This window comes from Pseudonaja textilis, chromosome 8 (assembly GCF_049901715.1).
Source record: "Pseudonaja textilis isolate UNSWEBS1 chromosome 8, rPseTex1.2, whole genome shotgun sequence".
Lineage (NCBI taxonomy): Eukaryota > Metazoa > Chordata > Lepidosauria > Squamata > Elapidae > Pseudonaja > Pseudonaja textilis.
Genome location: NC_141997.1, coordinates 51,735,642 through 51,759,401, shown reverse-complemented (window position 1 = coordinate 51,759,401; position 23,760 = coordinate 51,735,642). Strand labels below are relative to the sequence as shown.

General features: G+C 42.5%; 1 protein-coding gene across 4 annotated transcripts in view; it reads right to left on the bottom strand.

The window, feature by feature from the left end:
- Nucleotides 1–23,760, bottom strand: part of FGFRL1 (fibroblast growth factor receptor like 1) — a 163,638-nt gene that overhangs the window by 90,099 nt on the left and 49,779 nt on the right. For all 4 annotated transcript variants that reach the window (XM_087938077.1, XM_087938078.1, XM_087938080.1 and 1 more), the window contains exon 3: nt 3,811–4,083. In XM_087938077.1, the coding sequence (XP_087794203.1) occupies nt 3,811–4,083 (273 nt within the window). The remainder of the gene's footprint in view (nt 1–3,810; nt 4,084–23,760) is intronic.

Sequence of the window (23,760 nt, the reverse complement as noted above, 5' to 3'; positions counted from 1 at the left end):
AAGTGCCGGAATCCTGACGCACCGCCTGTTTTGGATGCAAGTAAGTGCAGGGCGTGCACGGAAGTTCAGGAAGGATAGAAATGGGTCCATTTCCAGCCTCCAAAGAGCCTCCAGAGCCCAGGGAAGCCATTTTCACCCTCCCCGAGGCTGGAGGAAAGCCTCCAGAGCTTGGGGAATGGGAACGGGAAAATGCCCTCACTGACATGAGGCAGGAGGCCGGCTAGGCCACGCCCACCATGGCCACGCCCACCCAGCAACCATGCAGACAACCGGCGCTAAAATTTCTGAATTCCACCCTTGGATAGACCATCATCCCCACCAAAAGTACACCAGGCAAGAGGTTTTCTGCATTTCAAACCCAACTTTTGGGGGACCAACATCTGTTTCGACTGATCGGCACAGGGCGGCCGGATTGTCCCTTTCGGAAAGGATTTTTTTTAGCTTAGGCGGTGATTTGATTTCTACCCCTCAATGAAAAAAAGGACTCCATTGAAATACTCCTTGGATGTCAAGACCAGTTGAGAGAGGCTTGTTTTCCTTTCTTTTAAAGTCACACTAATAATAAATATAATTATGCAGGCCTCGATGTAATGGCAGCCCCCATAACCTGAAACATCTGCAAGGAATTGTGGATTAAGCAACTCCATATGTCTTTCGGGGCCTAAATTTACCCGGCAGGAATTTCTGCTTTGCATTTGTCTACCACAGAATGGAATACGCTGGCGAAACGTATACATGTACGTGGATGTATGAATTTCATGCTTATATCCGTGGAGAAAACATGTATGTATGTATGTATGTGTATATATATATATATACATGTGTGTGTGTGTATGTGTGTGTATGTATGTATGTATATGTATGTATGTATATGTATATGTATATGTATATGTATATATCTATGGCATTCAGCTTTGTTCGGGTATTTTCCCATGTCATTATACTTGTGCTTTTAAAGTTGTATTATATATATATGTATGTATGTATGTATGTATGTATGTATGGTATTCGGCTTTGTTCGGGTATTTTCCCACGTCATTGTAGTTGTGCTTTTAAAGTTGTAGCAACGTTTCGGCAGAATCTCATCTGCCATCCTCAGGCTTCGGTATTGTAGAATAATACAGAATCACATAATACAAAAGCCTGATGATGGCAGATGAGATTCTGTGAAACGCTGTTGCTCTTTAAAAAGCACAACTACATGATGGGAAAATACCCAACAAAGCTGAATGCCATACATGTAAGTACCCGTGAAAACTTGAGAAAACATATATATGTATGTATATGGTATTCAGTTTTGTTCAGGTATTTTCCCACGTCATTATAGTTGTGCTTGTCAAATTGTAGCAATGTTTTGGCAAAATCTCATCTGCCATCATATATATATATAAGTGAATCACATGGTTAAGTGAATTGCATGCTATTTGAGAGGATCATGTGGCTGTTCACATTGTCGCTAAATCGAGGACAACCCGTACATGAAAAACAGAAAGGGTGCTGTAGGCATAGAAACCTAGAAAACTGACAGCAGGAAAAAAAACCCAGGTACTTCACTATAAAACTATGTGGTCGGGCTTAGTTTTAGGGGAGGAAAATGGCAGGGGTGGGGGTGAATTCTGCCTCTGCCTACTAGCATCCATCGGTATTCATTTGGCTAGCATCCTCTCAGTGTGAGAGAGAGTTGAGGGCTGTTTGGAAATTGAAACAGTATTTGCTGTGTAAGCAAGAAGGAGACAGCAAGGAGCCTGGGTGTGGCTTAGCTCAACTGTTCTGTACTAAAGCTGCTTGGTGCTGTGAAAATAAAACTGAAACTCCTCTCCTCTGCTTGTGTTTTGCCTTTGGAAGAGATTTCTTTTCAGGTGGGGAGGGGGAGTAGAACTCCTCAGCATCAGAGAATAATAATAATAATAATAATAATAATAATAATAATAATAATAATAATAATAATAATAATAATAAAGGAAATACTCTAAATGCTCTGGTGGTCATTTCGAAAAATCCTTTCTTAGTGAGCACCTAGAAGCCAAGAGGAAGATACGTGCCAAATTTTATTTCTGTGTTCTAGAGAACTTCAGACCTGACCCAAAAACTGTGTGACAATCTACAGAGTCCCTTAAAAACACTTTTCCACCATTCTTTGTGTGTGTCGTTGTGTATCAAAAGGATGCCCAGCAGTTATTAAATTTATTTGTACTTTTGATAAAGATTGAGAATCACCTCTTTCTCTCATCTTCCTCTATTATTATTTCTTTTTATTCTTCTTCTTCTCTCTTTCTCTTTTTTTCCCCCCTGTACTTCAAATGATTTCTTTCCATTCTCTTCTCTTTCTCTAACTTTAGTTTATATTAATTCTCACTACTGTAATTCGTGAAACAGAAGCCTGATGCAAAGAGAAGAACAGTACTGGAAAACGAAAGAATAAATTTTGTTGCCCACTAAATTAAGAGACAATACATTAAAAAGAAATCTTGCTTTTCAGATTTTCTACATTCGTTGAAGTCTTAAGATACGAAAGTCCTGACTGCAATCTGGATTTGATTGTCATCCTCTAACATTCATATTTATCCATTACTATAAATGCATTTTATTTTAGGGTGCCAATTCGCCTTTGATAAGCCACCTCTGAATGATCGGTGTGTGTTTTTCTTTAATGGTGACGACAAAAGAGCATTCACTACTTGCCAAAGAAACGGTCTTAAGTGGATTATTTTAAACATAAGTTACACATTTTTATACACGTTTGTTTTTGTTTTTAAAGGGGAGATAGGTAATTTTGCAGGATAACAGACTCTTGCCCTTAATCCAAAGAATGTTAATTCTGATTAAACGGGAGACCGGTCCCGCCACTTTAATTAGCATCTCGAAGCTTGTGGTCAACCACAAAGACAATCAAACTCTCCACCATGAGAACAAAATTCTGCTTTCCCCTTAGCCTGGTTAACGGTTTCGCTGGCAGTTCATGCTATACCTCCCTCCTCTCCCCGCAAAGCAGAGAAGCACCAGATTTCTGGGATTTAAAAATCTAAAATCCTAACGGAAAGAATCTGAAGGCGAAGCAGGAGAAGGAAGGGATGCCAGCTTCGAACCACGGAAAACAAAAGGCCATCGGGTGCAATCAACGTGAAACCTGAGTTGGAGAACTCAAGCCGCCAAAAGAAACCTTGCTCCAACTTCGATGGCCAAAGGGATGTTGAGGGAAAGGAAAGGCAACCCTGTTTTTTGTTTTTGGAGTTGAATTGTTTTAGGGGCTCCAAGAAAAGAGGGAGAAACAGAACCTTGTGTGGTGCAAGACAAAACAAAAAAATACCTTTTCTCCTTCATTTGTCAACTCTGCATCTAGTGACACGGGACACAGAATGCGTTCTCCTTTTTTAAAAAAAATGCGTTTAGGCTTCCTGCCAAGTTGGTATAAATAATTCCAGCACCTACTGTTATTTTTTTAATGATAAGGGGAGTCCGCGTGTCCTTGCTGGGCAGATTGAAACACACGTGAGTACCGATTGAGTAAAGAGGCACCGTCTTTCGGCAGAGACGTAACCTCTCCTTATCACCCAAACCTTTCCGGAGCTGAGATCTGTGTCTCCATCCCGCCTGTTTATTCGTATCCTTTGGGCCCCCAACCTTGGCTCCTCTTATCTTGACACAACTGACAGCAGTAGGGAGTGGTGCAACACCCCCATAGCCACAAACCTTGGGACAAACGAGTTTGCCTGGAGGCTGGTAGATTATTTACAGAGTGGACGTATCACAGGCAAATCTTACCCTGCACGGAACACGCTGAACTCTCTCTCTCTCTCTCTCTCTACTCACCGATCACAATGAGGGTATAGTTCACGTTGGTGCTGCCAAAACCATTGGTGGCTTTGCAGATATAGTTTCCTGCGTCCTCGCTTTCCACCTCCTTGATCTTCAGGCCTTGCTGGAGGACGCGGAATCTCGTCCAGCCACTGTGGATGGTGCGTCCATCCTTCGTCCACATCGTGAGAGGTGGTGGATCGCCTTCGACCGGACACAGGAGTTTGATGGTTCTTCCTAACCTTGCGGATTGCCGGTGGATTACTTTGTCGGCAACTCTGGGTGGGCCTGGAGAAGAAAGAAGGAAATCCGCGTGTTATTTGGGCTGGAAGTAGAAGCTACAATAATGAGATGTTTTGCATGGATTACAAAAACATGGAAATCAGTCATTTCTTCTTCTTTTCAAATATTTTTTATTTTTAATACAATCATTCCATCTTCAGTTGAACAGTGTGTTGTTGTGTGGGTACAAATATCTTCGTTAAACAATCACCAAAAATGACAACATCCTTCATTAAATTAATATTGATTCTGCAATCTTTAACATAATAATATTCCACACATTAATCCTACAATATTAACATAAAATAATATTCAACATATAAACATATTTATTTCTCTCTTTTAGCATGGCTTCTTTATTCTGTTTCCCTGTTTCTAACTTCCATTTTTATTATTTAACCATTGGTAAAATAGATCCCATGCCATATTGTATTCAGTTGGCTCTTTCTCCTTAATTGCCAGTGTTAATCTATTCATTTCCGCACATTCTTAATATTTTTCCTAATCACATATTCTCATCTGTAGGTATCTCTTCACTCTTCCAATATTGTGCAAATACAATTCTGGCAGCACTTTATATACGAATAACTAAATATGCATTTTCGCTACTGTATTTTTTAGCAGAATCCCTAATAGAAATATTTTTGGTTTTAAATCAATATACTGTTTTTATCATTTTTTCCAACCACAGGTGTATTTTCGTCCAGTTTTTTTCTTTTTTGCTTTTAAGCAGGTCCACCACATATGATAATATGACTGAGGTAACTGGTGGCACTCTGTCATTTCTGCTCAGGGAGTTCGAAGCCATGGTTTTGAATTTCTATAGAGGTTCTCCATCATCCAAAGTCATGGTTGTCCCAAAGGGGCCTTTGGCACCCACATTGATAAATGGATTCACCTCTCATATGGCCCCTGAGAAGCCCTGATCATGTTGGCCAGGTTACAAATGGAAGTTGAAGGGTCTCCCTCGGCCTCCGTTTGTACCCCAACATCAAGGGAAACAAATGATAGCTTCATGGCCACAGGCTACCACTTGTTTGAAACCAAAGTTGGAAACAAAATTAGGAAGGTTAACCAGCAGCAGAACAACTTATTTTTTTCTCCACTCTTTGCCTGTATCCTTGTTCATAGCATCCAAGTGGGGTTGATGAACAAAGAAAGAAAATATTATGAAAGTATTGTCAAAATGTGCAATCCGCCAATGGAACAGAAGTTGCCTTCGGAAGTTGTGAGAGCTTCATCACTAGAAGCTTCCAAGAAGAGACTGGACTGGCATTTGTCAGAAATGGTGTAGGGTCTCTTGCTTGGGCAAGGGGTTGGACTAGATGACCTACAAGGTCTCTTCCAACTCTGTTAATCTATAAACTAGACTGCTATCACAAAGGAGGCATTGATGTTTATTTTGCTTAAAAGGAGCCAGAATGGGCTGATCAAATATGAACTGGCAGTTCATATCTTTCTGATAGAAAATGAATCGTTTGTCTTTAAGAGTCAGTAATTGATAATTCAATGATCACTAAATGAAAACCTCCGATAGATGCGATCTAGTCTTCACATCAACATGGTCATGGACTTAGTGTAATAAAAGAATAACAAAGCTGGAAGAGCCCTTGGAGATCTTCTAGTCCAACCCTCTGTTTAAGTAGGAGATGCTATACCATTCTGGATAAATGGTGGTCCAATCTCTATTTAAAAACCTCCATTGATGGTTCACCCATAACTTCTGGAGGAAAACCTTCTCACTGGTTGATTGTCCTCATAGTCAGGAAATTCCTTCTTAGTTCTTAGGTTCTTAGTTCTTAGTTCTTAGCTCTTAGGTTGCTTCTCTCCTTGATGAGTTTCCACCCATTGCTTCTTGTCCTGCCTTGAGGTGCTTTGGAGAATAGCTTGACTCCCTCTTCTTTGGGGCAGCCCCTCAGATACTGAGAGACTGCTATCATGTCTCCCCGGTCCTTCTTTTCTCTTAGGCTATTCACACCCAATTCCTGCAACCGTTCTTCATAGGTTTTAGCCTCCAGTCCTCTAATCATCTTTGCTGCTCTTCTCTGTAAGTACATTGCAGCATCGGCAAGATGGCCTCTTCAAAGGGACATTAACCATTTCTCCTTCTCTACTCCCTCTCTCCCACCATCCATGGCTGGCAATCAAATATGAAATCCAATAGCACCCTTTAATTGTGACTCCCTTTTCTTAATCCGCACTGGCTTACAGTGATTGTAAATGATTTTAAACACCCATAATTTGGAGAGCCACTTGAAACCCATGTCAGGAATTTGAGGTTTTGTTTACAACACGGCCTTCACTGTGTGTCCCAAACGACAATAAGGAACACAAATATTTCACTTCCATCTTGATGGACATGGATAAGGCTTCTACGGTGAAATTTCATGCTTCCTTTGACCAGGGAAAAAAAAATTACCCAGTAGAAGGGCAAGCAACTTGCAAGCTTTTATAAATTTGACAGAACATAACAAGCAAAGGTTTAAGATAATTGAATTTGTTTCAATGCCTCGGCTTAAAGAGAAGCAGACAAATGGACTGATTTATTTCCCTTAGTTGGGACTACAACTGGAATACTCACATAGTCCGGTTATTTAAAAAGAGAGGGGGGAAAACTCCACCTGTTACAAGGAACAGCTGACTCAACTTGAATTTAGTTTCTGCCCCTCTACCACAGATGAGAGGAATTTAGCTCCTTTCTATGTTGAAATATTTTTAAAAGTCTACAGATGTCTTCCCCTTTTCTCACCCGCTGGATCTAGTCCCTTCATTTGGGACACAATTCTTTAAAAATGCATTTTAAAAAAAGACAAAAAAAAACCTTGACGTGAGGAGAAATCTGAAATCAAATGAGGATGGTGATCGATCAATAGCAGAACAAAATTTCCCAGCTCTCAGCATCGACTCTTTAAGTCATGTGGCATTTCAAAGGAACATCTCTTTTTAATTATTATTAAACTGAAGTTCTTCTATACTTCGGATGAAGAACAGTTGCAGGATTTGGGTAGGTCTAGTCTAGTGTAAAGAAGGACTAGGGGTGGCAATGATAGTACTTCCTAATATTGGAGGAACTGCCACAGAGAAGACGCGGTCAACCTGTTTTCTGAAGAACCCGAAGGCAGAACAAGAAGCAATAGATGAAAACCAACCAAAGAGAGAAGCAATCTAGAATGAAGGAGACGTTTCCTGATACTCAACCACTGGAATGGCTTGTCTTGAGAAGCTGTGGGTGCTCTTATCCCTGGAGGCTTTTAAGAAGACATTGGACAGCCGTTTTTCCACAATCTTATATGGTCTCTTGCTTAAGCCTAGAACATTCACTGCATAGAACGGAGATTTTAAAATGCTTCATTTGCAAACCAAGAGATCATCCAGAGAGCTTCAGTGGAGCATATGAGGCACATAGGAAGTCCTTTTTGCTGAAAGGAGTGACTTCTCAGTCCCTGACCTTCTGTTTCCAGACTACAGCATCCATCACTCAGACAGCATGGTGCCATGTTTATAATGGGTGGCTTGCAAAAGGCCTTCAGCCTCTTCTACAACAGCTCACAACACTCACAAAATACACCCCCCGCCATCCCAGTTATCCGTCTCTTAAGGAATTCTATTCTATTCTTAATTTCCTTCAGCAGAAAACTTCTGGAGATGCGCTAAGAGTCTTTTCAGATCTAACATTGTAGCAGAAACCAGAAATAAATTCTAGGAACTCAAGAATATTGGAGGTCTTCTAGTCCAACCCATGCTCAACTAGGAGACCCTATATCATCCAGGACAAACGGTTCTCCTGTCTCTTCATAAAAAACCTCCAGTGATGGAGCACCCATAACTTCTAGAGAGAAGTTGTCTAGATTAAGTGTTCACAGGTCAGGAAATCTGTCCTTAGTTCTAGATGTCTATGAAGTCTAGGAGATTCTCTTGTCATCCAGGTCATAGTTGTCCCAAAGACACAACTGGACTTTCTTGTTTTTCTTTTGAAGATGTTTTGCTTTTCTTCCAAGAAACTTCTTCAGCTCTGACTGGTTGGAGGGGAATGGAAGGATTTAGACTCCTTGAGGACAGCTGGTCATTTTCATTGTTTTAGAGAGAGGACATAGAGAAACCTCCAAGTGGCCTCAACAACTGTCCAAAAAGAACACAAATGACCAGGTGCCTGCAAGGAATATAAATCCTTCCCTTCCCCGCCATACAGTCAGAGCTGAAGAAGCTTCTTGGTTGAGACGTGAAACATCTTCAAAAAAAAACAACTAGAAGAGCTGAAGAAGCTTCTTGGATGAGAAATTTGAACCCGGTATGTTGGAAATGGAAAAAGAAACAGGTACCTTCTTTCAGATGTGGTGGTTGTGCTCTAAAGCAAAGAAATTTTGGAATAAAATAAGGATCTGGCTGCAAAAAATAATTGATTTAAAAATAGAACTTAAGCCTGAAATGTTCTTATTAGGGATAATCAGAGGTGAATATAAGAAAGATATTGAATATATAATAATACATATATACTGACAGCAGCTAGAATAACATATGCCCCAAATTGGAAATTAGAGAGTATACCCACAGATAATATGAGTATAAATAAAATTATGGATTGTGCAGAAATGAATAAATTTACAATGGAATTGCAGGAGAAGGAAGAAAAAGAATAGTCTGCAAAAAAAGGTATGTTTGGTTAGATGCCAGGAATAAAAGATAATCCAAAATGTAAATGTAATTGATGTGTGTGTGTGTGTTTGTGTATGTGTGTATGTGCATAAACAAAAACAGAAAAGTCAAACTTGCTGCAAAAATTGTATGCATGATTTGTTTTTAAAAGCCAAGATCCTTTCTCATCCTTCAAAACCAAGTGACAAGGCCTATTCTGGAGGGGTGTATTTTTGAAAACCATCGCCATTTCAGATTTAAACCGCCGGGGCCAACAGGCAGCCAGCGAAACCTGGTTACTGAACCCCCAAAAGATCCAAACCAGCTCCGCTAGACTTTTTTTTTTTTCTTCTTGCTGTTGAAGCAGAAAAGGCTCTTTTAAATCAATTTTATCGGCGGGGAGCCTCTGCCCCGCACTTTCTCCTTCCAGAAAAATCCACCACGCCTCACACACACCATCCTCTGAACTGAATTCTAGAGTTCACAGCAGCCCCAGCTGTGCAATTAGCTGCCAGGATATAAAATGCAAATTTACGATGCTGCAGGAAATGTCTTCAGATCTACAAGGTTGGACGGGGACTCAAAACAGAGCAGGGCAGTTTAGCAACACTCCAAAATTGAAGGTTAAGTACTTCACCCCCACACACATTCCAGAAATGCACTGATAACTTGTTTTATTGTTCCTTCGAGCCAGGCAGGAGGACCCAATCAACAATTGTTTCAATTCAGCCTTGTTATTTCTTTTTGTTACTGCAAAAGAGCCATTATCTTCACACAAGACCCTTGCACAATTACTGAACCACATCTTTTAGGAGGCCATTTAGCCCTGATTGAGTTCCAAGTGCTTTTTACACAAACATTTCAGCCTTAACAAACAAGAGCGGAAATTCCAGAGAGAGAAATACCTTTCCTGAAATGACCAAAAGAAAAAAAGAAAAGACGAGGTAAATTAATCTAGGACTATTATTATAATTACAATACTATGCTGGGCTAAACTATTTCTTTTATACTATATTGGGGAGGGGGGATTTCCTTCCTTTTGGTAAGGCCCTGCGTGCATGCGGAAGTTTGCAAAGGGGATATCCATTTGAGCAGTGGAAAGTTTGAAAAGATTTAGAATAGAGTAGAGTAGAGTAGAGTAGTAGTAAAGTAGAATAGAGTAGGAATAGAATAGAAAGGAACAGGAATAGAGTAGAGTAGGAATAGAGTAGAGTAGAGTAGAGTAGTAGTAAAGTAGAATAGAGTAGGAATAGAATAGAAAGGAACAGGAATAGAGTAGAGTAGGAATAGAATAGGAGTAGAGTAGAGTAGAGTAGGAATAGAATGGAAAGGAATATGAATAGGAATAGAGTAGAGCAGAGTAGAGTAGATTAGGGTAGGGTAGGGTAGGGTAGAGTAGAGTAGAGTAGAGTAGAGTAGAGTAGAGTAGAGTAGAGTAGAGTAGAGTAGAATTATAATTCTTTATTGGCCAAGTGTGATTGGACACATAAGGAATTTGTCTTTGGTGCATAAGCTCTCAGTGTACATAAAGAACAAATAAAATACATTCATCAAAAATCATAAGATACAATGCTTAGTGATAGTCAAAGGTTACTAAAAAGCAATCAAATCATACTAGGAAACAAATAAAACAATACAAATTGTAAATTTACATCGCTGATTGTAAGTAAGCAATGTAAAGCCTTATTTTAACACTTTGTTAAAGCAAGCCGGATAGTAGACATGTGCTGTGTTGGTGTGATGTTTGAAGCATGGCAATATCGAATTTAATTTTAATTATTCAACAGCTAAATCGAAACTTTCACTGCCACAAAGCATTGAGCTAGTTTTCCACCGCTGCATGCTTTGATTAAATTTTAATTCAACAATCAGGGACAAGATAAAATGCTCCATGGAAGTTAAGCGCATAAAAAGCCAATGCATTACGGGAATTGGTCAGTTGCATTCAGATGGCTTGCAAACCAAAGTCCCGTGATTCTCTTTTCATTCTTAACAGAATAATAAGAGTCACAGAATAACAGAAGCACCGAGTTGGAAGGAATCTTGGAGGTCTTCTAGTCCAACCCCTTGCTCAAGCAGAAAACCCTATACCTGTGATGGCAAACCTATGGCATACATTCCACAGGTGGCACACAGAGCCATTTGTGCCAGCACGCGAGCCCCAGCCAAACTTACCTGCATTGCGCATGCGTGCACCCCCCAGCTGATTTTCAGCCCCCTTGAGGCCTTTTTCACCCCCCTGGAGGCTCAAGGGAAGCCTCTGCAGCCCGGGAGGCCGAAAAATGAGCCTTCCGGAAATACCAGAAGTGCCAAAACGGGCCCATTTTTTTGGCCTCCTGAGGCTTCAAAGGCTTCCCTCGAGCCTCCGGGAGCGCAAAAATGGCCTCCAACAGGCTGAAAATCAGCTGGGAGGTATGTGCATAGACAGTGCAGGTAAGGGGGCAGGGGGTGTTGTGCACGCATGCGCAGGGGGAACAGGGCCCATTGCATTGTGGGCGCCGGCCCATGCGCACTTTTGGCATACCACAAACAAAAAGGTTCGCCATCACCGCCCCGTACCATTTCAGGCAAAACAATTGTCCAATCTCTTCTTGTTTTGATTACGTTTGCTTGATTCTCCCAGGAGCAGGGATGGCCAAAGTTGAAGTCCATATATCTTTAAAAGTTACCAATGCTGGGAAAACAATGAACTACACTCTCTTCTGCCTCCTCCTTTTGGAAAGGCCTGTATCCCATAGCCAAAAATCTTGCTGCCATTGTAGTCATGGTCGCAAAAGAGTTGACGTGTTCCCAACTGCAACTTGCAAGCTTTTCCCATGAGATATTTTAGAAGGAACGTCTGAATTTGCACTCTGTACTCCCTCTGTCTTGAAACCCATGGGCCAGAAAGATTGGAGGAATTGGGTAGGTCTAGTTTGATGAAAGGAAGGACTAGGGGAGACATGATAGCAGTCTTCCGATATCTCAGGGGCTGCCCCAAAGAAGAGGGAGTCAAGCTATTCCCCAAAGCACCTGAAGGCAGAGCAAGAAGCAACGGATGGAAGCCAACCAAGGTCTCCGAGAACTAAGGAGAAACTTCCTAAGTTTGAGAACAATCCACCCTCCCTGTGGCTGCTCCGTCCCTGGAGGGTTTTAAGAAGAAACTGGACAGCCACTTGTCTGAAAGGGTAGAGGGTCCCCTGCTTGAGCGGAGGGGGCTGGACTAGAAGACCTCCAAGGTGCCTTCCAAACTCTTATCATTCTGTCAAAGAGCAAACTAGGGAGATCGAGGCAGCTGCTGCTTCTCGCATGACCAACCCCGCACAGCCAGCCAGCCAGCCAGCCAGCCAAGCGGGCGGAAGTGAGTGTTCCTTTGTCTCTTGTCCGCGAAGCGGTTAGAAGGCCCGTTTCAATTCATTCTTAGATTTCCAGATGGAGGTTGCTTTTTTTTTTTTAAGAGTTCTTTGTTACAAACTTCCCGTACAAACTCCTTCCAAAAAGAAAAAAAAGAAAAAAAAAGGAGCTCCGGGGACTTTGCATTGCTAGACTGTGAGGTAACCGAGCTCCGTTAAGTGGGATTCCAGTTTGCTGGTGTCTCCCCCTTCATCAGGTAGGCATGTCCTGCCGTGGGCTTTGCCGGCGTGGTGGCCCTTGTGGAGCGGCACCTGGTAGGTGCAGAATTCAAGGAAATGGGCCTGTTTCTCCGGCGCCTCAGAGATCTGACAGGAAACTTTGATGGGTCTTCAAGTGACCAGCGTCCCCCAATTTGTCACATTCATGACTTGTCACACCAGAGTGCTTTCGGCAGACTGCTACGCCCCCACTCTCCCTCTCTGCCTGCCTTCTCTGTGTGTGTGTGTGTGTGTGTGTGTGTGTGTCTGTTTCTCTGTCTATCTGTCTCTATCTCTGTTTGTCTTTTTTGTGTTTCTCTGTCTGCCTCTCTCTCCATCTCTCTCTGTGTGTCTCTTTCTGTCTCTCGGTCTGTCTCTGTCTCTCTCCATCTCTGTCTGTTTCTCTGTCTGTCTCTCTCTCTGCTTGTCTGCCTGTCTGTCTCTGTCTCTCTCTGTCTCTCTGTCTGTCTCTGTCTATCTGTCTCTGTCTCTCGGTCTGTCTGTCTATTTGTCTGTCTCTGTTTGTCTGTCTGCCTCTCTCCATCTCTCTCTCTCTCAATCTCTCTCTCTCCATCTCTCTCTCTCTCTCTGTCACTCTCTCTGTCACTCCATCTCTCTCTCTCTGTATCTCTCTCTCTCCATCTCTCTCTCTCTCTGTGTCACTCTCTCTCACTCCATATCTCACTCTACATACCTCTCTGCCTGTCTGTCTGTCTCTCTCTCTCTCTCTGTCTCTGTCTCTCTCTCTCTCAGTTATAGTAGCTAGGAAGCAGAGGACGCATCCTGGTTTCTTGAAGGCTAATAACAACACTTCTGAGTTGGTGTGGTTGTGGGGAAGGCCAGACAGAATGTCTCCCCCTTCCCTGACCTCGTCTGAGCTTGCAAGGAGAGCAAAGAAATCAGCAAATAGAAAAAGACGCTCTATTGTGTTCAAGGGCTCTTCCCCAGTAAGAGGCAGAGGAACCCTTTAGCAACTCGTTATGACCTGGTTCCTGTTTATTTACTGCAGCTCTTGTTACCGTACAGGAAATCGAAACACATTAACAACAGACAAAAAACCCTAATTGGAATCACATCCCTGCTCGTGTACCTAATCAGTTCGTTTTCCCTTTGAAGAGAGAACCGCGATGCCCTCGATGGGGAGGTTGCAAAGCATTCAGACATCCTCGCTTCTTCTGGCTCTAACAAGCTTGAATTGGAAGGCCAGAGCAAACGGGAGCTTCTAAGTCTGGTTTGTTTTGATGGGAAACAAGTCAGAGATCTGGCGTTGGATTTCCACAAAATAAACCAGGAACAGCTGGGGAGTTGAAGTCTACACGTCGTAAAATTGCCAATGTTGGGAAACATCGGTAGAGGCCTAATAATCCCCCAGCCCATATCTCAGCAAGAAGATATCCCCCTTCTTCTCTCTCTTCTCTCTCTCTCTCTCTTGCACACACACACACACACACAGACACACACAGACACACATCTCAATAAGGGGAAGCTTCCATAATTTCACCCACTCCCCATCTCTTCTCCCATCTTCCAGTTATTTCTGGATGACCTTCAGAAGGACCATAGCAAGAACTTCAATAAGTTGCCTTCAAGGTCCTTCCGCTGACTCCCTCACACTTTTCACTTAAGTGTGGAGAACTGGACTACTACTGGCTCTCTAATCCTGCCAACAGGCTACTGAAAGGGTCCGCGAGAGAGCTGGATGTACAAATGACAAGGTCCCTTAACTTATGGTTGTTCCACCCTACAGCAGATTCCAACTAGGAAGAGGAATGGGCAAAACTAGGGCCTAGAACAATCCACTCAGACTCTAATCCAATCTTGTTTTGTTGAGGAAGGGTCTCCAACCTTGAAATGTTAAGACTTGTGGACTTCAACTCCCAGAATTCCCCAACCAGCCACAAGTCTTAAAATCACCAAGGTTGGAGTAGACCCAAGGTTGTAGAGTTTTCTCCGGAGCATGAGACAGGTGGCTACTCAGTGGTAACAATCCCACCCTTGTAGCACTTTGGGAAGTTCCCATGACTTCCTGCAGCCAAGATATTTGGGTGCCTTGTTCCAACTCCCATCGTTTCCAGCTCCTTCCTACAGGCAGACTGGTTGAAAATCGGTCATTAAGAAAAGCAACAAGAGCCACAAGGCAACTAGGTAGCATCTAGTAGCCGTATTTTTGTTTCTGTTCTCCCATTGACCAGATGATAGGAGGGCTGCTAGCCCCATAGAAAGATGCAATATGGTAGAAAAACATCAAATCTTTCCAGAAGAGTAGCAAAGACCCAGGAATCTGGGTGGAACGAGCGGCCTTTTCCAAATACTTCCCAAGTGTCCAAAACTAGAGTTTGCAATAACTGGAAATTCAGTTTGTTGGAAGACTTTCAAGTTGGCTGCACCTGGATGGAACCAGACTTGAACTTGTCCCAAAGGTGCTTTTCCAAAAGGCAACTGGACTTTCTTGGTCTGTCTTTGAAGACATTTTGCTTCTCATCCAAGAAGCTTCTTCAACTCTGACTGGATGATGGTGGGGAATGGAAGGATTGATCCTCCCTGCAGACAGAGCTGAAGAAGCTTCTTGGAGGAGAAGCGAAACGTCTTCAAAGAAAAACCAAGAAAGTCCAACTGCCTCTTGGGGGAACAAAAAGGCACTTTTGGGACAACCATGACCTGGATGATGGAGAATCTCCATAAACAAACGTGAACTTGTTTAAATGTTCTGCGTTTCATCAAAACAGGGTCATTTTGAAAGCATTTCTAAACAAATCTCTTCTTTATCTAGGTGGTGTAATGCAGCAGGCAGTCAGGAGCGTGGACTGCTGTCTTCGTCCCCTCCAGGAAAGAAGGATTCACCTACAAATTAATCCCTTTTGTTGATGTTGTTGCTGGCAAACTGGCACTGGCCGAAGGCCAAATCAAACCTCCACAACAAGTAGTTTCTGTTTGATATAATGAGAACATGAGGGGGAGAGAGGGAGAGAGCAGAAAGGAAAGGAAAAAGAAAGACAGAACTAAGTGCCACAGAGATCCAATTAAGCTCTGAGAAACATCTGGATATATTCTGCTTCTAATTCTACTTCAAGAATTAAGCTACCGTTCCTGATCTGGTGTCACATCCACCACTCTCTTTATTTCAGAATCTCACTCTATTTGGCGTTTTGAAAAAGGAGAAGAATTATCTGGGTGCCTTTTTTTTTCCTCCAAGGTCATCTCTGGACTCCTCAGCACCACAAACAAACACACACACACACACACACACACACACACACCTTTGTTTCAGTAACAATCCACTTAAAATGTTGTGAGCTCAACCCATTTTTACATGCTTCTTCAGAAGCCAATCTTCTCTGTAAAACAACCGTAAAAAACATTAAGCAGGAATTTTCGAGAAAAGAAAGACCAAACGGTTATATAAGGGACAGGATTTAATTGTTTGCCTTCTGCAAAACCTGCCTCCAGCCACAATCTCCTACGCAGAAAATTGACGGCAGAAAAAAAAAAAGATCTAGTGGCCCACTGAATCTGCCCTTTCGGTATATTTTTTTATATTTTTTAGATCTTTGTTGGATGAGGGACATCCAAGGTAGTCCCAAGAATGTTTAAACTCAGTTCCCGATGATTGACCCATTGCCTCCCCTGGAAGTTGGTTCCAAACCTTCTCTACTCTATCTGCGAAGTCATCCTTTCTAACATGATTTTTTGAACTTCCTTCCTGTCAGTTGCAAGTTGCCAAATATTGCCTTCTGGAACCTTTTTTCACACCCTTAGTATATTTAAAAGTGTCCATCATGTCTTCCCTTCCCTTCTGTCGTCCAAGTTATACAGATTCAATTCCTCCAAACTCCATTTTTGCTGCCTGTTTCTGGACCCGATCTTATCTATTAAAAGCGAAATGCCACTCAGGCATCATCACAAAATCTCCAGAACCATAAAGTCTACAAACTTGACATTGGGCACGGATGTTCCTCCTGGCATCTAGGTGCTCACTAAGAAAGGATTTTTCCAAATGACCATTGGAGCATTATTATTATTATTATTAACACGCTCTGATGCTAAGGAGTCCTACTCCCCTCCCCACCTGAAAAGAAATCTCTTCCAAATGCAAAACACAAGCAGAAGAGAGGAGTTTCCGTTTCAGAGCACCAAGCAGCTTTAGTACAGAACAGTTGAGCTAAGCCACACCCAGGCTCCTTGCTGTCTCCTTCTTGCTCACACAGCAAATACTCTTTCAATTTCGGAACAGCCCTCAACTCTCTCACACACTGACAGGACGCTAGCCAGATGGATACCAATGGATGTTGGTAGGGAAAGGCAGAATTTTTTCCCCTTATTTTCCTTCCCAAAAACTAAACTTGAGCACGTAGTTTTGTAGCGAAGCACCGGCATCGAGCTAGTCAATATATATTATCAATATAATAGCAAGACTTAGACTTATATACTGCTTCGTGGTGCTTTACAGCCCTGTCTAAGCAATCTACAGAGTCAGTCTACGCACACGCACACACACACACACACACACACACACACACACACCAATAATCTGGCCCTTCATTTTACTGACCTCGGAAGGATGGAAAGCTGAGTCAACGTTGAGCCAGTCAGAATCAAACTGCTGGCAGTGGGAATGGTTTTTATAGCAGTAGCAGTAGCACTCAGACTTATATATTATCAATATAATAGCAAGACTTAGACTTATATACCGCTTCACAGTGCTTCACAGCCCTCTCTAAGTGTTTTACAGAGTCAGCCTCTTGCCCCCAACAATCTGGGTCCTCATTTTACCCACCTCAGAAGGATGGAAGGCTGAGTCAACCTTAAACAGGTAAGAGTCAGACTGCTGGCAGTGAGCAGTCAATTAGCCTGCAATGCTGCATTCTGACCACTGAGCCACCACAGCTCAATACATGTATATTATTAATATAAAAGACACTTTTTTCCACTGGAGTGCTTCTTCAAGAGATATGGGAACAAATAACAGAAGAATGAAGCCTCCTGCCTGCCAGCATATACTTACACTCACAATTCAAACCAGGATAATTTGGGATCTAGCTTTTTTCTCACAGCAAAGAAACAAAAGCAAGTTTTCTTCTTTTAAAAAATGCATTCTTTCAAAGGCCAACAACATGCAATTTCACCTCCAGACCAGAAACAAGCAGTCTGCTTGGTGTTGGACCTAAGCGCTGGGAATGCTTCTTCTAAAATTACCATGTTTTTGGAGAGGAAAATTTAAATTTAAACTCAAAATAGTAGGCTGCAAGCGCTGAATGGTGGCCCTTCAGTACAGGAGAAGGCCTCTGGATGAGTTATTACTTATTGTCAGCTTGCGCTACGAGAAAACAACATACACACACAGACACACACACACACACACACCAAAAAAAAAAATCTGGGGGGGAGGGAATTGTAAAGCTGTCTTGCAAATTCTCCTGAGATCAGAAGTTTGTTTATTTTGTATTTTTGCAAAGCAGCGGCGAGGAGGTGAAGAACAATGCCAAGGAGATCCAACTGGGGGCTTCAATTAGACATGTCCAAGTGTACACACACACCCCTCCCAATCTGTTTGTGTTGGATGCCAGGTGTGTTATTTGGTGTCAGCTCCGTCTACTCCAACACATCCTAAGTATGCAGAGAGGAAAATGCAAATAAGCGAGAAGAACTTTTTCATACTCGTTGCCCTCAACTCTACCCGTCCCTCCTCCAGTTTTCTCTTGACTTGCCTTTTACTACTGGGAGGACAAATAAATCTTATCCCCTTTTCAAAGAAAAAAAAAATGACTTTGAATCCAAGATATTTTGGAGGGAAGTGAGGAAACTAATTTTTTTTTTCTTTTTTCCATGCAGGGTTGACCATGCCATTCCCAAGGATGAAGAGGCCTGCAGATGGGTTTCATCTCATTTTATTGTTTATGAGTCATCCAAGTCATTTCAGGACTTCTCAAAAGTATAGGACCTATAGGTTAAGCTGATGAAATTGTCCCTTGCCACATCTTTGTTGACTTGGGCACAAGGAGAAGGATTTTATCACCTTTCTCGGAACACAGGCTTCCATCAAAACCCGACGAAGCACCTGCTCAAAAGCCGTGAAAACAATAGCCAGCATTGTCACCCTTATCTTTCAACCACTTTTTAATCCTGGCACCAATTTCTGCGCTGTGCCCGAGCCAAACAGAAGTCCTGGGGTGTGTTTTTTTTATTATTTTTTTTGAAGAGTTGAAAAGTAGATTTTTCAGTCATAAAATATACAGCTCTCTTTCAAGTTGGGAGAAGTGAGCAATGGTTGCCTTTAAGAGCAGATGTCTGGTTCTGAGTGGCTGGATTTCCCCAGAACTGGAGATCGGTTCTGTTTCCTTAATATACGCTGGACTCTTCTTTGTGTGGAAGGTGGAAGAGCTACCTCGCCAGAGTTGATTGCCATCGCAGCTGGCTTCTGCAATTTGAGGAGGACGCTCACCTCACGTGGACAAGTGCCATAACTCAGTGGTCACCAACCAGTAGGCGGGGGACCACTGGTGGTCCGTGAGAAAATTTTGGTGGTCCGCAGAGAAATGTCTCCCGCAAAGCAATTAATCCAGGCTGCGCGGGAACACAAGGCTGTGCCGCCCACAGGGCCCGCAGGAACACAAGGCTTGCGTCACTTGCATTGTGAACAACAGAAGGTAGTGAGGAGAGGCGGGAAAGGGTGGAGGGGGGGACTTGCCCCATTTGCCCCACGTGCCTGGCCTGGCTACCGGGCTGCTTCTTTCCGCTTCTTTCTTCTTCTGCTTTTGGCTGCATGCAAGGAAAGCAGCAAAAGTCTTTCTTTCTCTGTCCCAAACTCCACTAGAAATGAGTCTTTGGGACTCTGCAAGGCCTCCTGCTCCAAGAGGCTGCGCTGGCAAAGACTCATTTCTGGTGGAGTTTGGGGGAGAGAAAGAAAGACTTCTGCTGCTTCTGCTGCTTTCCTTGCATGAAGCCAAAAGTCTCTCCCTCCCTCCCTCCCTCCCTCCCCCTGAGAACGGAGCTGGAGACGGTATCCTGCGATCCCAAATAAAGAACGATCCATCGGTAGGAAAACGGGGTGGGGGAATTTCCTGCAGACCTTTTTGGAAGGATTTTCCCAGGGTTTCTGGTCTGCGGGATTTAAAATGATGAGTTTGGTGATCCCTGAGATCCAAAAGGCTGGCGATCCCGGCTCTAGTCCAACAACCCTTTGCTCACGCAGGAGACCCTACATCATTTGAGACAAATGGCTGTCCAGTTTCTTCTTAAAAACCTCCCATGATGGAGCAACCTCTAAAGACAAGCCATTCCTTCAGACCCTCTGATGGCAAGCTCTTCCACTGTTCATCATTCTAGCTTTCCTAAAAAATAAACCTGAGGTGAAGCAAGAGAAAGCTGTTTAATCTCTGCCCCCCGGAAGAACAAGTGATTGAGAAGAAGAGAAATGTAACTATTCAAATAAAGCCCGAATCTCAGATTTAAAAGTGACCAGGGAGAAGATACAACTGGACAACTTCTTTCCTTCTTCCTGTGCTCTGTCCTCTAGCAACCAACATGCTCCAGCCATTCTTCTTGCAGATTTTCCCCTGAAAGACCTTTTAGGAGAGACATTCATTGCCCTCACTCTGTATTTCATTTCAACAAAAGGATTTAGGATTTGTTTTTTAACTCGTTCCTTTAAAATCTGGGGAAGAAAGGGAAGGGTTTCTTCCTAAATCAAACCTTTCGGTTGCTGTACAACTTCACAGCCTTTTTGGTCTGGGAGGAAAAAGAGGGAGGGGAGGAGAGAGGGAACCTGGAAACAGCTTAAAAGTTTCCCAAAAGTAGCCTCGGGGCCCAAACAGATGTCACGAGCCACTTCCTACAAATTAGAAAAGGAAAGTAGCCCCTCCGGTGAATTGTGAAGAGAAGGCCACACACTGAGCTGAGCAACAAGATGACAGACACGTGGGAAACAAGGGCTTGAGACTCTTATTTTTGAGAGAAGCAGCCCACTGCAACTACGTAGCCAAAAAGGCATTAAGAATTGTTAACCTAATTCTGTGTAGCTCTTCCTCCACTAATGTTGTACTACTAACTAGAGCATACAGAACATTTGCTAGACCAATTCTTGAGTACAACTCATCAGTCTGGAACCCACACTGCATATCGGACATTAATACAGTTGAGAAAGTCCAGAAATATTTCCCAAGATGAGTTCTCCAATCCTCTACTCGTTGTAGAAGACCTTATGCCACCAGACTTGAAATTCTAAACCTAGACAACCTAGAACTATGCCGCCTTCGGTCCGACCTAAGTGTAGTGCATAAAATTATCCATTGCAATGTCCTACCCATCAACAACTACTTCAGCTACAACCACAACAACACATGAGTACACAATACATACAAATTCAAGATAATTGCAGGAAATATGACTTCAGCAACAGTGTGGTCAATGCCTGGAATACTCTACTTGACTCTATGGTTTCTTCCCAAAACCACAAAAACTTTAACCTTAGACTGTCTACTGTTGACATCACCCCGTTCGTAAGAGGTCTGTAAGGGGCGTGCATAAGCGCACCAATGTGCTTACTGCCCCTGTCCAATTGTTACTTCTTATTTGTAGCCATTTCATGTATTCATAATCATGTTTATACTTATATGTGTTATCTAGTACATCCTTGACAAATAAATTGCTTATTGTACCCTATGACTATCACTAAGTGTTGTACCTGATGATTCTTGACTCTTGATGAATGAATCTTTTCTTCTATGGACACTGAGAGCATTTGCACCAAGACAAATTCCTTGTGTGTCCAACCACACTTAGCCAATAAAAGAATTCTATTCTATTCTATTCTATCCTACCCTATCCTATTCTAAATAAACATAAAAAATAAAAAGGAGCGTGCAATGCTCCTTTACAATTTCTTACAATTTCTTACAATTTCCCTATTTTCTCTTTTTTAGGGACAATTCTGTCAATTGTCTCTTTTTCAATCACAGGAGAAGTGGATTTAATTCCTTTTCACTTTAAGTACAGCAGCAAATATCTTGTCCATGTTAACTTCCTGCAGCTTTCCCCCATCGTTTTCCAGCTTTCTTATGGCCAGTGAGCTTTGAACTTTTGGTGTGAGATGTTCACACTGCTCCACTCAGAAAAAAATGATGCAATAGCTAGACTTGAGGAGAAGGCTTTGGGTGTCAGGCTCAGCTTTTTCGTGTAACCCCCAATAAAACTACAAGGATTCCGTTAGGTCCCTAATATTCACAGAATTTAGCGATAGGAGAGCCATTACAATGTGATGCGGTGGCTAAGATGCTGGCTTAAGAGAGGATGAGTGGTCCTTGATGCTCTAGAACATATTGACTTAAAACCAGAAATATTCCTGTTGGGGGGTCTTACCTGAAATTTACAGCAAAGAAAATGTATATTTAATTATTCATGTGATATCTGTGGCGAGAATTGTATTTGCTCAAAATTGGAAAAAGGAGAAGACTCCAACGGAAGAGAACATGACTAGGAAATTAGAATGTGCAGGAATGAATAGATTAACACTTGTAATTAAAGAGAGAGAGCAAATTGAATATGATAAGGTAGGGCAATGGTTAGAGAAAAAAATATGAGAGCTAGATATAAATAATTGGTTAGTTAAGAAGGACAATAGATAATTTTTCGTTGGTAGAAATAAATAAGATAAAATGAAAGATAAAGATATAGTGTCATGCCCCTGTTGGAGTCTGACTCCGAGACTCCCTTTCTGTTGGCAACCCTAAAAAGGCCATAGAAATATTTTATGAGTTGACACGGGTACTCCTCGACTTACGACCACAATTGAACCCAACGTTTTACGTTGTTGAGTGAGAAATGTGTTCGGCAAGGGATTTTTTTTTTTTTTTTTGCCCAATTTTATTACCTTTCTTGTCCACGGCAGTTAACTGAAACGCCGCAGTCGTTAAATGAGCAAGAGGGACGTTAAGTGAATCCAGACATTAAGTGAATCCCCCATCGACTTTCGCTCGTCAGAAGGTCGCAAAAGCGGATCACATCACCCCCCCGGGACGCTGTGACCAAACTAAATCTGAGCCTGTTGTCAAGCGACCAAATGTAAATCACGCGACCATGGGGATGCTGCAAACCGTCGTAAGTGTGAAAAATGGTCCGGAGTCATTTTTTTCTATGCCGTTGTAACTTCGGCCACTAAATAGTCTGTTATAAGTCGAGGACTCTCCATTTTTGACCCGAAAAAGCAATGAAGGGATTGAAAGCAAGAGGAGACCAGGAGAATTGGAAAGCAAAACATTCGGTGCTCTGAGATTTCTTCTTCGTTTTTCTTTTTGCTTGTCATATAATACAAGTCAGGTTCTACATTTAGGTAAGAAAAACAAAATGCACAGGTGCAGTGTAGGTGGTACCTGGCTCAATAGTAGTAACTGTGAGGGGGATCTTGGAGTCCTAGCGGAGAACCATTTAAATAGGAGCCGGCCGTGTGCAGCAGCTGCCCAAAAAGCCAACACAGTTGAAGGCTGCATCAACAGAGGGAGAGAATTAAGATCAGGTGAAGTGTTAATACCACTTTATAAGGCCACACCTGGAATCCTACATCCAGTTTTGGTCACCACGATGTAAAAAAGATGTTGGGAGTCTAGAAAGAGTGCAGAGAAGAGCAACGAAGATGATTAGGGGACTGGAGGCTAAAACATATGGTTGCAGGAACTGGGCATGTCTGGTTGGATGAAAAGAAGGACTAGGGGAGACATGATAGCAGTGTTACAATATCTCAGGGGCTGCCCCAAAGAAGAGGGAGTCAAGCTATTCTCCAAAGCACCTGAGGGCAGGACAAGAAGCAATGGGTGGAGACTAATCAAGGTGAGAAGCAACCTAGAACTAAGGAGGAATTTCCTGACAGTGAGAACAATTCATCAGTGGAACAACTTGTCTCCAGAAGTTGTAAATGCTCCAACACTGGAAGTTTTTAAGAAGAGATTGGACGACCATTTGTCTGGAATGGTATAGGGTTTCCTGCTCTAAGCAGGGGGTTGGACTAGAAGACCTCCAAGGTCCCTTCCAACTCTGTCATTCCATTCTCTAGACATACTTTTGTATTTATTTATTTTGTCCTGTTTCTGTAGTGTATATTGGAGGCGGTGACCCTTTGAGGAGCTATACGCAACAAGCACGGGTGGGATTCGATTTTTTTTTACTACTAGTTCTGTGGGCGTGGCTTGTTGGGTGTGGCAGGGAAAGGATACTGTAAAATCTCCATATTTGCTGGTTCTTCGAACTACTCAAAATTTCCACTACCGGTTCTCCAGAACTGATCAGAATCTGCTGAATCCCACCTCTGGCAACGAGGTCTCGTTTTTAACAAGATGCCGATTCGTGTACATTTCCCGGTGACAATAAAGTTATTCTAAAAGTCTTTTCTTTTCACGGAAACGGGAGAGAAATGGACGGCCTTCAAGGCCAACCAACGAAACCCAAGCTCTTCTTTGCTGGTTGCTTGCCCCTT